Source organism: Rana temporaria, chromosome 6, assembly GCF_905171775.1.
Source record: "Rana temporaria chromosome 6, aRanTem1.1, whole genome shotgun sequence".
Taxonomy (NCBI): domain Eukaryota; kingdom Metazoa; phylum Chordata; class Amphibia; order Anura; family Ranidae; genus Rana; species Rana temporaria.
The window spans coordinates 150,009,811-150,024,919 of record NC_053494.1 but is presented as its reverse complement, the minus strand read 5'-3'; the positions used below and the strand labels follow the sequence as shown (position 1 = coordinate 150,024,919).

At 42.6% G+C, this 15,109-nt stretch overlaps 1 protein-coding gene across 5 annotated transcripts in view; it reads left to right on the top strand.

Moving 5' to 3' along the window:
- Positions 1-15,109, top strand: part of LOC120943901 (UDP-glucuronosyltransferase 1A1-like) — a 105,483-nt gene that overhangs the window by 49,719 nt on the left and 40,655 nt on the right. The window contains exon 1 of one of the 5 annotated variants that reach the window (XM_040357561.1): positions 295-1,177. The exons of 3 other annotated variants lie outside the window; for them this stretch is intronic. In XM_040357561.1, the coding sequence (XP_040213495.1) occupies positions 314-1,177 (864 nt within the window). In that variant the 5' untranslated portion in view covers positions 295-313. Of the gene's footprint in view, positions 1-294; positions 1,178-6,764; positions 7,620-15,109 lie in introns of those variants that run through there. One more of the 5 variants, XM_040357568.1, reaches the window with a different exon arrangement.

Sequence of the window (15,109 nt, the reverse complement as noted above, 5' to 3'; positions counted from 1 at the left end):
AATCCAATTTATTAATATTATTTTTCATGTTCTTTGCTTTAATATATAGCTAAACAACATGTGAAGATCAGAATAATTTTTATTTCAGTTTAAATGATAATATACTGTATATTGTACATCAAAGTCTTGAAGGCCCCAGGATGTGACCTGTGCATCAAGATAACATTTTTGCCCTTTAAGGCCAATACAGATACGCAAATGAACTTTCTAAACTCTCTGTTCAGGTTTATTACATAGTGACGTAATAAAGACTGTTAAACATTAAATAACAAATGTTCAAAAGCAGCTTACAGATGAGCTTCTTTCAGAAGACATGGACAAAATGTTTCACTATGTACAAGTCACGGCTGTTGTTATATTATTTTCTTTCGGATACGTAACATTTGTTGAGCCTGGTAACGTGCTTGTAGTACCTGTTGAAGGCAGCCATTGGCTTAGCATGCGTGCAGTTGTGGATTTGTTGAGGCAAAAAGGGCATCAGATTTTTGTAGTAGCGCCAGACTTCAATATCCATATTCAAGCCTCGGAAGGTTATAAGATCAAGTTCTACCCTGTATCAAATTCCCGTGAAGATCTACAGAGTCATTTTAAAAATCTTTCAGCTGAAGTTTTTACAGAAAGACCTTTTCTGCAGAAGATTCTGAAAATACATGAGGAGATGAAACACGGAGCAGCCCTAATGCTTGATACTTGTGTCAGACTACTGAACAACAAAGAGTTAATACAGACATTGGAAGAGACCAATTTTGATGTTGTTTTCACAGATCCAATGCTTCCATGTGGCCAGATCCTTGCAGAGCATTTGGCAATACCCTCTGTGTACTTTTTGCGTTCCATACCATGTCATAAAGATGCAATATCTTCTCAGTGTCCAACACCACTTTCTTATGTACCTCGGCAGTTATCAGGCCTTACTGATCATATGACTTTCCCTCAAAGACTACAGAACATCTTTTTGGAAATAGTTTCACATTTTCTGTGTAATTTACTTTACTCTCCATACCAACAACTGGCTTCTGAGTTCCTTCAAAGGGAGGTCGATTTGCATGAAATTTTAGGTCATGCAGCCATCTGGCTAATGAGACTTGATTTTTCATTTGATTATCCAAAGCCGGTGATGCCCAATATGGTCTTTATAGGGGGAATTAACTGCGTTCAAAGAAAACCTCTAAATCAGGTGAGGATTGTAAGCATTTGATGTTCTAGTATCTATTATGTATATATATGTGTGTTAGTGTGGTTACCCGGTTCCTGGAGTCACATCCTCTCCAGGCAAAGTCCTGGAGGCAATGACCTTTTTAGAAGAGCTCTCTGAATACTTATCTCCTTCCCTAGAACACAGTACGGGAAACAAATCTCATAGTGATTAGCCACAAAATAAATATTCATAATTTATAACATTATTTCTTCTTGCTCTGTCTACTGGGGGACACCTGCTAGCAACAGGCAAATGCAAACAATATTCTGAGTTTAGGGCAAACCCAATGAATGCAGAAAACAATAGCAATCAGAGCTCGGGCTGGCTTTTAGCTTAGCAGGTTCTTACTAAATTTGCTATAAGTGTACTCCAACTTTGGCAGAGCCGCTATCTCCCTTCAGGCAAGATTTCTCGTTTTGAAACATCTGAACACGTAGTAGGGAGAGGTGTGGGAGTGAGGAGGAAAGAGTCACTTTGTAAACTTTTTTAGTTATGTTCAAGGGTCCATTCACACTTGTCCAAACGTTTACATTGAGCGCAGGTAAACACATATGCATTGATGTGTAATGGTATGCTGCATCGCAATGCATTTTAACATGCACTTTTATCCCCACTTTCTGGAACATAAAAAATGTCTACGGAATAGCTGAAATGCCAAACTTGTGCTGGCCTGATGTTTTTCCTGTTCATTGAGACACATTGCTCTGCACTGGCAAGCGCTACCATGTGTTGCCTTGCATCATTCTAAAAGAAAGTGGAGCTTGCTGTATTTTTTTTCCACTGCAAACCAGTGCATATCATCGCAATGCACCAGTATGAGTTGCTCCTATTCATATACCTTATTTTTTACAAGTCCTTGCATTGAAAAAAATGTGTGAATGGACCTCTAATGTCAGCTTGAGCTATTCAACTTTCTGCAACAGGGGATAAGAAGAGAATTAAAACCATATAAAGGGTCTTGAAGCAAGATCTGCCTTCTGGTATATACTGCATATAAACCATCTAAAGTAAAAATCTGTGCTTAGTGCCAACTACCAAATGGGATTCAAACTCTCTTTCAAACTACTGGGACATTGGCAACTTGGCACACTATTACCTGTGTATCCACAGTGTCACCCTGTGATGATACAATAAATCCACTTTTTCCATCTCAATACTCAATAGTGTTAGATTATGTGCAAACTTATCCAAATCTTGAGAGGGAGGACCCTTTTGCCGGCCATTGAGGGACCTCTTGGGACAAAAAACAGAGTTATCAATAGTGAAAAGCCTTTTGTCATCATCTTAGTTACATTCCTACTTAAAGGGACAACACTATCCCTTTCTGGGACCACCCGGAATCTGTTCTGTGGAGTGTTTCTCTATTCTTGTTGGGATTATAAAACGCTGTTGAGACCACTCCAACAAAAACTAGCTATTTACCAGAGGCCAGTGGGAGGGGGATTAGGATGGACTGCATTTTATAACCCCCGTGTGTCTCCCATATTTTGGTGAACCCTTTAAGCCAGAGCCTAGGAGGTTAAAACTTTGACCCTGAAATCAAGTTGCTGGGTTATTTGTAGTTCTATTTTTATCTTGTGTGTAATCTATGTCTTTGGCGGAATTGCTTCTTATTTTTTTTTGCCACAGTTTGTGGTACTATTATTATTGTCCTTCTCTGCTGGGCATGTTGCTTGAATAAACATACCTTCCTTCTGCCTTGGTGAATTAGAGAGTGTGGTACTGCCTAGGGGGTTGCTAACACCAGGAAGTGGGAAACCCAAGTATCAGTGGCTCCTTCGTGACTGAGCTCTACGCTGTTATTTTCTGGAAATGCAATAGTATTTTTCACTCAGACTGATCATTTCATTTTGTAACATAGCATTAGTCACTTTTACAATTTTAAGAACTCCAGGAACAATCCATTTTTAAAATTTACATTGGGTCATCTTGGTTACCCGTAATTGTCTATATTTCATATCCACGGGGCTGCAGGGGAGTCACAAAGTCACCATAATAGTCTGTGCTAAAGGAAGTGCTTTCCTGTTCCAGTGACTCTGGAGAGATCTTCTCTCTGGTACACTGAACACAGAGAGTAGCTCACTCTGTTTCTCCGCCATTCAACAAATGTTATGTATTTTTTTCATGAAATGGTAGTTGTGACATCATCCTCCCCTCCACTCCATTTCATTCAATCAGAGAAAACCTTGTATTGATTGGAAAAAATTGCAGCTGTAATTTTGAGACTCCCTTGCAGCTCCCTTGCACGTGACGTGACATATCAATATTTACAGGTTACCAAGCTGTCCCAATGTAAGTTTTAGAAACAGACTATTCATTTTTATTATATTCCAGTTATTAACCAATAGGAAAAGTAATTATTTCGTTATGAGATAAGTTGGTTGTGCTGAGTTATGTACAGTAGATAATATTTTTTCCTTCATACATCTTTCCTTTCGTGTTATGAGATTTTATATGAGAGTGTAATATTTAGTTGTGTTTAGAATTAAAAGAAGAAAATAAATTAAAAACTGATTATTTCTAGAGTTCAACTTTATAGAGAACTTGTGCTTTGCCCATGTAGGGCAAAGCAACAGATTCACTCTAATGCCGCGTACAGACGGTCGTTTTTTGCGATGGAAAAAAAACGACGTTTTATGTGATGTAAAAAACGACGTTTTTGAAACTTCATTTTCAAAAACGACGTAGCATACAGACCATCGTTTTTTCACAATGCTCTAGCAAAGCGAGGTTACGTTTCACCACTTTTTTCCATTGAAGCTCACTTCATAACTAACTTCTGGGCATGCGCGGGTTTAAAAACGTCGTTTTATACGTCGTTTTTTGCTACACACGGTCAATTTCTGTGAAACAAAAACGACGTTTTGAAAAACGACACAAAAAATTTGAGCATGTTCGAATTTTTTTTTGGTCGTTTTTTTGAAGACATAAAACGACGTTTTGCCCACACACGATCATTTTAAATGACGTTTTTTAAAACGTCGTTTTTTTTCATCACAAAAAACGACCGTCTGTACGCGGCATTACTCTGGTGAACCTGGTCCCCAAAATTACTTGTATTTACCTTCTATTCATCTGCTGGATTGAGGAAAGGAAACTCTCTCTCTGCTCCATGTGACAGGACTGGGTGCCTGAATAGGCAATTATAGAGCACTAGCTCAATTACGTGGAAGAAAAGGGAGTAAAACACATGACTAAGGCCTATGGAAAACAGGCTGAAATGAGTTAATAACTACTGGTATTGATTCCTTTTATTGGATGAATTAACCGCTTGCTGACTGCCCCATGCACAATTTACTGCGGCAGGGCCCTGTGCCAGATCAGTATCTAGTACATGATCTGACACTTCTGGGTCTGAGGCACGTGCGCGCCACCGGCGACTCACCTTCCGCTGTGATTGGACACATCGAGAGCCAATCAGAGGGTCTGGCGGATGCGTTGTCTACCGGGACCCGCCGATCGTTTGGGAGACAGGCACAACTGCGGTCTGCCTATGTAAACAAGGCAGATTACCATCCTGTGAGAGAGAGAGAGAAATGGACATCTTGTGTTTCTGCTAAGCAGAAACACAGATCTTTACCTTTCCCCAGTCAAAGCACCTCCCCCACAGTTAGTAAGCACTCCCTAGGAACACATTTAAAGGCATATATTGCCCCTGATGTTAACTCCTTCCCTGCCAGTGTCATTAGTACAGCAACAGTGCATATTTTTTAGCACCGATCTCTTTATTAGTGTCAAAAGTCACCGTTAGGTGTCCGATTTGTCCGCTGCAATATCGCAGTCTCGCTAAAAGTTGCTGATCGCCGCCCTTACTAGTACAACAAAAATAAATATATCTCATAGTTTGTAGATGACATAACTTTTGTGCAAACCAATCAATATACGCTTAATGTAATTTTCTTTACCAGAAATATGTAGCGGAATACATATTGGCCTAAATTGATGAAGAAATTATTTAAAAAAATATAAAGGGTATGTTTTATAGCAGATAAAAAAAATGCAGAGGTGATCAAATACCTCCAACAGAAAGCTCTATTTGTGGGGAAAAACGGACAAACATTTTATTTGGGTACAGTGTCCCACGACCGCGCAATTGTTAGTTAAAATAACGCAGTGCCTTATTGCAAAAAATAGCCTGGTCATGAAGAGGGGTAAACCTTCTGGGGCTGAAGTGATAAATAAAATCGTATATGTTTTATTTTTGAGACATCGTGGTGCAGGTTACTTTTTTCTTTGATTGGACGTTTGGATGCCTGAGTACTGGGGCTATCCGAGCACAAGTCTATATCTTATCCTGCTTATAATTAAGGGCTATTTCGGGGGTAGTAGCACTATTGATACAGCGCAGCCAATGGCTGGCGCTGTTGTCAATCACATCTAATGATGCGGTGCGCCGAGGGGCGGGGCCGAGTGATACAGTGAGCGGCTAAGGCCGCTCGCTGTATCACGGGAGCGCGCCCGCAAGGACTCATCACCATGCGAGCTCTCTCGCATGAATGTGGTGAGTTCTTGCAGGGAGGACCGGAGACAGCTGCCGAGGGACCCCAGAAGACGTGGATCGGGGCCACTCTGTGAAAAACGAACTGCACGGTGGAGGTAAGTATAAGATGTTTGTTATTTTAAAGAAAACACATTTTTTCCTTTAGTAACCCTTTAATCTTTGCTCCTGGTGCTTGAACGGAGTGGAGTGTAAACATGAGTATATGTTGCTGGGGGGGGGGGGGGGGAGCAATAAAAATGTACCGGTTGCATTGCCCTGCTGTCCTTACTGTTTTTTTTTGTCATTATAAAATAAGTAACAGAAAACACCATTTAAACAAAGACACTCCAGAGGTTTGCAGAACGCTTGAATAAGGAATTTCCTAAGTTTCTAATGCCCCGTATACACGATCGGAAATTCCAAAAAGCAAAAGTCCGATGTGAGCTTTTGAGCGGAAATTCCGACCGTGTGTATGCTCCATCGGACTTTTGCTGTCGCAATTTCCGCCAACAAAAGATTGAGAGCTGGTTCTCAAATTTTCAGTCGAAAAAATTCCTATCGTCTGTAGCAATTCCGACGTGCAAAATTATGACACATGCTCAGAAACAATTTGACGCGTGCTCGGAAGCATTGAACTTAATTATCTCGGCTCGTCGTAGTGTTGTACGTCATCGCGTTCTTGACAGACGGAAGTTCAGAGAACTTTTGTGTGTATGCAAGCCAAGCTTGAGCGGAATTCCGTCGGAAAAACCATCCAAGGTTTTTCAGATGGAAAATCCAATCGTTTGTACGCGGTATAACCTTACCTTTACCTGTATTCAGTTTTGAAAATCACTCATGTTTACACCTTACCAGCACACTGGGCTCTCACCTGCTTTATCTTTTTAAAATGTTATTTATTATGAATAATTCTAAAGGCTACTATACATTAGTTATCACATTTTATGATAAGACTGACAGATTGTTGTTATAGAAGGGAGTGTCCAGCACTTGAGTCATTGTGATAGACACAGGCTATTTAAATGATTTGACTCACTGAAAACCCAATTCATAAAAATGTATTTCTGAGGTGTGTTCTCAGAGAGTGCAGACTACTCAGACATGGCGGCAATTATTCTTTCACTGATGTTCATCTGGATTGTTGTCATTCTGGGTCTTCCCACCTTGGCAGAGAGTGGAAATGTACTGGTAATCGCTCAAGATACCGATACATGGCTTGACATGCGCACTATGGTGGATAAAATCCAACAAAACGGACATGAGATTGTGTTGGTGATACCTAGGAACATGATGGACATGGGCTCATTTGAAGGAATAACAGTGAAGATGTACAGTGCCCCTCTCCTCAAGTCTGGGCTCAGTATAAATCTGGAACCTATATCAGGTCAATCTCTGATGGACAGCTTGCTAAGTGCTATTAGTACAGAATATAAGAGGATGAAGTATACTGCGTCAGTTTCATCTTCTACCTGTTTGGATCTCCTGGCTGACCAAGAGTTGCTTAGTTTCTTGGAAAAAATACGTTTTGACGTTTCAGTCATGGATCCTTTTTTTCCCTGTGGTCCAATCCTTGCAAAACATCTCCAGCTCCGATCCATTTATTTTCTACCCTCGCTTCCCTGTGGCTGGGATAAAAAGGCTGTAAATTGCCCAAATTCAGATTACTCTGACCTAGGAAACAATCAGAATGATCTTTTCCAGCGAGTGAGGAATGTTCTCTTTCACATTTTAGAACCCTTAGCCTGCCGGCAAATTGAGACTGAATACAACAGACTGGCCTCCAAGTTCCTACATAGAGATGTAAAGTTACTTGAAATATTTAGTCAGGCTGAACTTTGGTTATACAAATATGATTTTGTACTAGAGTCTGCTAAACCTTTAATGCCAAATATGTTGTTTATCGGGGGTCATTGCTGTCCAGAGAAGAAAAGAGCAAACCCGGTAAGTGTACTTAGTGTGTTCAACCTTAACAGTCTAAAAAAATGTGTTGAGAGTTGTTGACCAGATACAGAGTGTGCGATGTACAAATTTAAAGAATGTGGTCTGCTGATGTTCTTTGTAATAATGTACCTTTTAAGTGGGGATTTAAGCATTATGGGCCAGATTCACATAGAAATACGTTACGCTGCGGCGGCGTAACGTATCCCATTTACGTTACACCGCCGCAAGTTTACAGCGTAAGTGCTTGATTCACAAAGCACTTACCTGTAAACTTGCGGCGGCGTAGCGTAAATCCACCCGGCGCAAGCCCACCTAATTCAAATGGGGCGGGGACCATTTAAATTAGGCGCGTTCCCGCGCCGAACGTACTGCGCATGCTCCTTCCCTAAAATTTCCCGGCGTGCATTGCGCTAAATGATGTCGCAAGGACGTCATTGGTTTCAACGTTAACGTAAATGGCGTCCAGCGCCATTCACGGATGACTTACGCAAACAACGTGAAATTTTAAAATTTGACGCGGGAGCGATGGCCATACTTAACATTGGTTAGACCACCTAGAGGGCATGCTTAGTTTTACGCGACGTATCTCTACGGAAACAACGTAAATTTAGAGCGACGGGCAAAGCGGACGTTCGTGAATCGGCGTAACTAGTCATTTGCATATTCTACACCGACCGCAATGGAATCGCCACCTAGCGGCCGGCCTAGAATTGCAGCCTAAGATCCGACAGGTGTAAGTCACTTACACCTGTCGGATCTTAGGGCTATCTATGCGTAACCTGATTCTATGAATCAGGCGCATAGATACGACAATCGTATCTCAGAGATACGACTGCGTATCAGGAGATACGCCGTCGTATCTCTTTTGTGAATCTGGCCCTATGTTTTTATGTGAACTACCAATAATTGCAAATAAGGCAGGAGTTAATCTGTAGTAAACCAGAAATCAAACTGAAACCTGTCAAATGACAGTATACAAATTTTCTAAAATCACATGATCTATGAATGGGGGACAGGGGGGTGATTTATAACTCTGCCCACTAAATTAAAGTGTTACTAAACCCACAACAGTAAAATCAGTCTGTATGTAGCGCCTGGTTACTTCCAAGTACCTGTGCTGTGGCCTAATTCTGTTGTTCCTGGGGTGCTGTTCCCACCCCAGGGCTATAGGTGGCAGCAGTGGAGTCGAGGTCTGGGTGCTTTTCCCCAGCAGCCTATCAGGAGGGTTTCTCCTCGCTGTGCATGCTGGGGGAGGGTATTTATGAGACAGATGCCATTGGTCTGGGTTCTTCTTCGAGTGCGGCACCCACCTTTAGGGTGACTGCATCACGGCGGGTGCGCATGCCATGCGGTGTTCCTGGTTCCGGGGCCATGTTGGTCTGGGACATTTAAAGCTGTGGTGGGGCCTCAGTAATCAAGTGGGTCCTCAATCCTGAGAAGATCCCAAGCGAGATAGCTGTTCGGTGGGGAGTCCATCTGAGGAGAGCCAAGAGAGGCTGGCAATCCAATAGGGTCTCGACAATCCACCGGGGATCAAGGGAACCGATTACTGAAAGGATGGAGGTTGGTCACCTGTCAGTCGGTAACCTGAAGGAGATCCAGGCCAAAGTCTATTAAGAAGGATTACCTCCGCTACCTCAATCCTAAGGAGGGTCTGTGGCAGAGACTTTTCCTCTAAGTTCCAAGTGATACTCTGGCTGCCAGGTCAGTGAGAGAGGCCTGTCCAGGTACGCTATACCCACTCCGGCTGGAGTGGCGAAGAAGACTAAGTGTTGTTGGAAGCAGGACTGTTTCCCTATTGCTACGCCTGAATCTGCTATTTCTCCTTTTACTTCAACTGTTTTATCACCACAAAGTTTTATTGTTTTTACCCGGCTCCGGCTGGGTAATAAAGAGCTCAGAAAAAGACACCTGACGTGGACATTCCATTAATGCTACATTCACCATACACTCTTAGATGGCGGAGGAGCCATGAGGTAACATGCCACCCAAAACAAACCAGCAGCTCCTTCGGGGGTAGTGCTACACGTATATGCAGTAAAGCATACTTGTTATACTCACTGTGGAACCTAAGGGGTTAATCCTCTGCATTGTGCAAAAAGGTTGTTTGATCCTGTGTTCTCTGATCCTCCCCTTCTTCCACAGTCCCCAAACCCTCTCCTGAGTGAACAGAGCCTTGGGGGCAAGCTGCACATGCTCAGTTTGGTGTGTATTGCTAGAGAGTTTTTTTTTCTTGGTATAGTGCATGTAATCAGCACAGGGCCAATCAGCACTGTCCAGACAGAGGGTCAGGAGTCCTGCATACCTCATAGGACAGTCAGGGTAGAATCAAAACTCCTCCTACAAGCTTTAACCAGACACTAATAGAAGTCACAAGACTGCTTTAACTGCTGATGAGAAAAGGTATTTAGTCGTTTATATTTACTAAAACTATTGCATTTCCATGTTCTGTGTACTGTGGGAGACCAGATATAGTGAATGCAGGGTCCTGGCTTTAGTAACACTTTAATAGATCCTATGTAATTCAGAGAAGCTGTAGTACGGCTCTGGAAGGAAAGACAGGCATAGTCAAGGTCTTTTATTGAGAGCCCCTGACAGCCCTAGAACTGTATAAACTCCTGCAGCACTGAAATATTATGTCAGTCAAGGATAGCTAACCATAAGGGATAGATATAAAAGGGCTTAGGCCACCCAGACTAGCATAAACAGTAGCAATAACACCCAAAAATGCGATGGTGTGCAGCAGTGAGGTTCTATCTAACAATAGCGGAGCTTGCCAGTGTGCGCTAGTGATGACAGTAGTCTACACTCATATTTTCGTTCCCGTCGCCTTGCTGTGTAAGGTTGTGGAGAAGCTGTTCTAGGTTCTGTGTCTGAAAAGAGAGTAGCCATATAAAAGATGTAGAAGAGAAGCTCTTCCCCATGGGGTAGACACCAGGGGCCAAATCTTCAAAGGAGATACGCAGGCGGAACTGCTGTTCAGCCTGCGTATCCCTGTGGCTATCTTTGGAAACGATCCTCAGAAGGATTTTTCCAAAGATAGTCAGAAGATCCGACATCTGTAACTCTGTCGGATCTTAGGATGCAGTACCGCATCCGCCGCTGGGGGCATTTCGAGTCGAAATGCAGCTTTGCGTATGCAAATGAGTACTTAGGCAGATCCACAATGCTTTTTAGCTTTGTGTTTTCTGCGTAAGTTACGTTTTGCATGCGTAAAATTAGGGATGCTTTTACAAGGCCTAAACTGTTTAGACCTTGTAAAAACAAACCTTTTTTTCGATCGCCGCGTTTTTTTTTAAATTTAAAAAAAATTTTCCCGGCGCGTATTTTTTTTTTTACCCGACGCAACTTTATTGTCCCGTCGCGATCCACAAAGCCCGGCGTAAAGTACGTTCGCGCGATGCACGTCGGGAAAAATGACGTCACACGCATGCGCCGAACGTCCGGCGCGGGAGCGCGCCTCATTTGAATAGGAATCGCCCCCTCGATCAGATGACCGCCTTGCGACGGAGGCACTTAAGTTACACGGCGTGTAATTTCTAGGTAAGTGCTTTGTGGATCGGGCACTTAGGTAGAAATTTAACGCCTGTGTAACTTAACTGCTGGAAGTTAAGTTAGGCAGGTTTTTTGAGAATTTGGCCCCATGAGGCTAAAGCCCATGATATTGAACCAAGAGACATTTTGTTGTAAGTAGGTGAGCGCCACAGCAACCCCTACTGAGTAGTGTTTAGGGATAACTTATAATCCTTATTAAAGCAATTGTAAATATTTTTTTATTTACTTATAATTATATAAAAAAATATATATACCCTTTATACTCGAATATAAGCCGACCCGAATATAAGCAGAGGCACCTAATTTTACCACAAAAAACTGGGAAAACGTATTGACTCGAGTATAAGCCTAGGGTGTCCATCTGCATGCCTCACTGTGCCTCACTGCGTCCATGTCCATGCCTCACTGTGTCCATGCCTCACTGTGCCCATGCCTCACTGTGCCCATGCCTCACTGTGTCGAAATAGGTTCCTTTAAACTAGTACATTGTTGGTTCACTTACCTTTTCCTTCGATTTCCATTTTAAATGCTTTTTTTTCTTTGTCTGAATTTCTCACTTCCTGTTCCTCCTCAGTAAGCTTGCCCCCATCATCCAAGCCATTCTGGCTGGAGGTTAGTCAGCGTGATTGCCCCCTCCCTTGGGACTACATCCCTACGGGAGGAGGGGGCGAGCACGCTAACCCCCAGCCAGAATGGCTCGGATGATGGGAGCAAGATTACTGAAGAGGAACAGGAAGTGAGAAATTCAGACAAAGAAAAAAAGCATTTAAAATGGAAATCGAAGGAAAAGGCAAGTGAACCAACAATGCACTGGCTTAAAGGAACCTATTTAGAAAATAAAAAACAAACCTTTAAAAGCCCTTTAATAAAAAAATCACAGTTATTACCAGCCTGAGGTTTAGGGAGCAATAATAAATGTGGTAATAATTTGTGAACTGAGTTTTGAAAATGTTAGAAAATAATGTATTTGCATTAAAGTGGAGCTCCACCCTCAAATCAAACTCTGCATCAGCACTTTAAAAAAAATGTCATTAGCCGAGTAATAAAAAAAAAAAAAATGTTTTACATACCTTAAAACAGTTGTTGCTAGGCAGACTTCCTAAACTGCCTTCTTCCTGCACCGCAGTTGTTTTCCTCTGTTGCCTATACCGCACACACTCCTGGGAATGTTGTGTCATAATTTCTCTGGAGTCTGTGCGCTCCTATGCCCTGAAAAATCGCGTGATTTCAGTAGAGGAAATGACGCGAATGGGGCTGTTTCCAGCGCCATTTTTAAAAAGGGCACAAAGCCCTTACTTTTCACTAGATCGGCGTGAATTTTTTTTTATTAGTGTGGGGATTATGTTATTTAGGTTGTCATAACAACGGGGAGGGACGTTCCTCCGCCGCCACCCGTTGTTATGACAACTGCACAAACAATCGCCGATACGAGCGGCGCTCTAATGCGCACACAGGAGATTTAAGGCTTACCCAGCATGCACATCTCGCCGGGAAATGTAATATACATATGTTATGTTCCTGTAATAGTCTGTTTACTAAGCAACATACCATACTTGCATATTTCAGCTTTTAGAACAGAATAATGTGATTCGTGGCTGTAAGTGGCATAATCAAGACTTTTCCTAATTAGTTCTTGCTAACATATGAGGTTTACTGTCCCATTTTTTTTAGAAAATAAATGTTAAGCCAAACTATTAAAAATCTTGGATGGAGTAGGGAATGGCAAAATTTTTGGCAAATTTTTCTATATCTGTTCTGTCATCTATTTCACACTAAGGAAATGTTTTGTTATTTGTTGCATAGTAAACACAACAGCAAGTGAGAGGAAATGTCTCAAAAGTAAAAAAAATACTGTATTGGAAGATTTACCCTCTATTAAATAAATTTTTTGAATATTTCTTCAATTTCTGTCCAAGTGACGGTGGTCCCCAGGACAAACAGTAAGGGAATTTCCCTAATAGCAGCAATAAAGCCTGACAGGGGCTCTACCCCTTCACCACTGTATCCAAAAGATGTTTTGACTTTAGATACACTGGCCCGGATTCAGATACCTTCGCCTATCTTTAGGCGGGCGTAGCGTATCTCAGATACACTACGCCGCCGTAAGTTTGAGCAGCAAGTTGTGTATTCACATACAACTTGCGCTTAAACTTACGACGGCGCAGTGTAACTGGACCGGCATAAGCCCGCCTAATTAAAAATAGGCTGGTTGGGGCTGTGTACTATGTAAAATAGTACTGACCCCACGTTTTTGATGTTTTCAACGAACGGCGCATGCGCCGTCCGTGGACATATCCCAGTGCGCATGCTCCAAATGACGTTGGCAAATCGGCATGCTTTCGACGTGAACGTAAATTACGTCCAGCCGTATTCGCGAACGACTTACGCAAAAGACGTAAAAAATTCAAAACTCGGCGCGGGAACGACGGCCATACTTAACATTAGCTACGCCTCATATAGCAGGGGTAACTATACGCCGGAAAAAGCCGAACGCAAACGACGTAAAAAAAAAGCGTCGGGCGGTCGTTCGTTTCTGAATCGGCGTAAATACTAATTTGCATGTTCCTCGCGTAAAAATACGGAAGCACCACCTAGCGGCCAGCCTGAAATTGCAGCCTAAGATACGACGGTGTTAGACACTTACACCTGTCGGATCTTAGGAATATCTATGCATAACTGATTCTCTGAATCAGTCGCATAGATACGACCGAGCGCACTCAGAAATACGACGGCATATCAGGAGATGAATGAATGAATGAATGAATGAAAAATTTATATAGCGCGGCACATGCGAACTGAATCGCTTCTGGGCGCTAGTTGTTAGTGTCTCATGCTTTTCAGAAAAGCAGGGTTTTGATCTGCCTTCTGAAAGACAGGTGGTTTTGCTCCAACCGAATGCTGGTTGGCAAAGCATTCCAAAGCCTGGGGCCCTGGAAAGCAAACCTTCTTCTCCTTTGGACTTGTATTTGGTTTTAGGAACCTTGACCAGATTTTGGTCGGTGGATCGCAGAATGCGGTTGCAATTGTGCGTTTTGATCTTGTCGCAAAGATATCGAGGAGCCTTCCCATGGATGCACTTATGTGTCAGGCAGAGTGCTTTGAATGCAATTCTGTCTTTCACTGGCAACCAGTGAAGGGATCTCAGCGAAGGTGAGATTGATTCCCAAGATTTTTTCCCAGTCACAAGTCTAGCGGCCGTATTCTGTACGACTTGAAGACGAGCGATTTGGTACTTGGGGAGCCCGAGGTAAAGGGCATTTGCATAGTCCAGTCTGGAATTCACGATTGTTCCCACCACGACTGCTATGTCTTCTTTGGGAATAAATGGAATAAGTCTGCGTAGAAGGCGCATCAAATGGTGCGTCCCGCTGACTACTGACCCTATTTGTGCGTCCATTGTCATGAAGGTGTCAAACGTGACTCCTAGACTTTTGACTTTGGAGCTAGGGGAGATGGTCTGACCCAGGATGGGCGAAGGTGTCCAGTTAGTTGTCGGTTGTCTCTTCCGACTGGCATTGAACATAAAGAGTTCTGTTTTAGCGCTATTGAGTTTGAGATAACTCTTAGTCATCCAGTTTTCTATTGAAGAGAGACATTTCTCTAATCTGAGATGATGATCCTTTTTTTGGCAGATGCGAAAGTACAACTGCGTGTCGTCTGCATACGAGTGATAGAGTAGTTCTTGGCTACTGATAATATCAAAGAGAGGACGAAGATAGATATTAAACAGCACCGGTGATAGGGGGGATCCTTGGGGGACCCCACATGGCACCGCGCGTTTTTCTGACGTGAAAGATCCCAGTTTCACTGTTTGTGAGCGGTTTCCGAGAAAAGAGGAGAACCATGGTAAGGCATCTTCTGAGACTCCGGCGACTTCTGTTAGTCGTCTCAGTAGCAATTTATGGTCTACTGTGTCAAAGGCTGCGCTTAGGTCC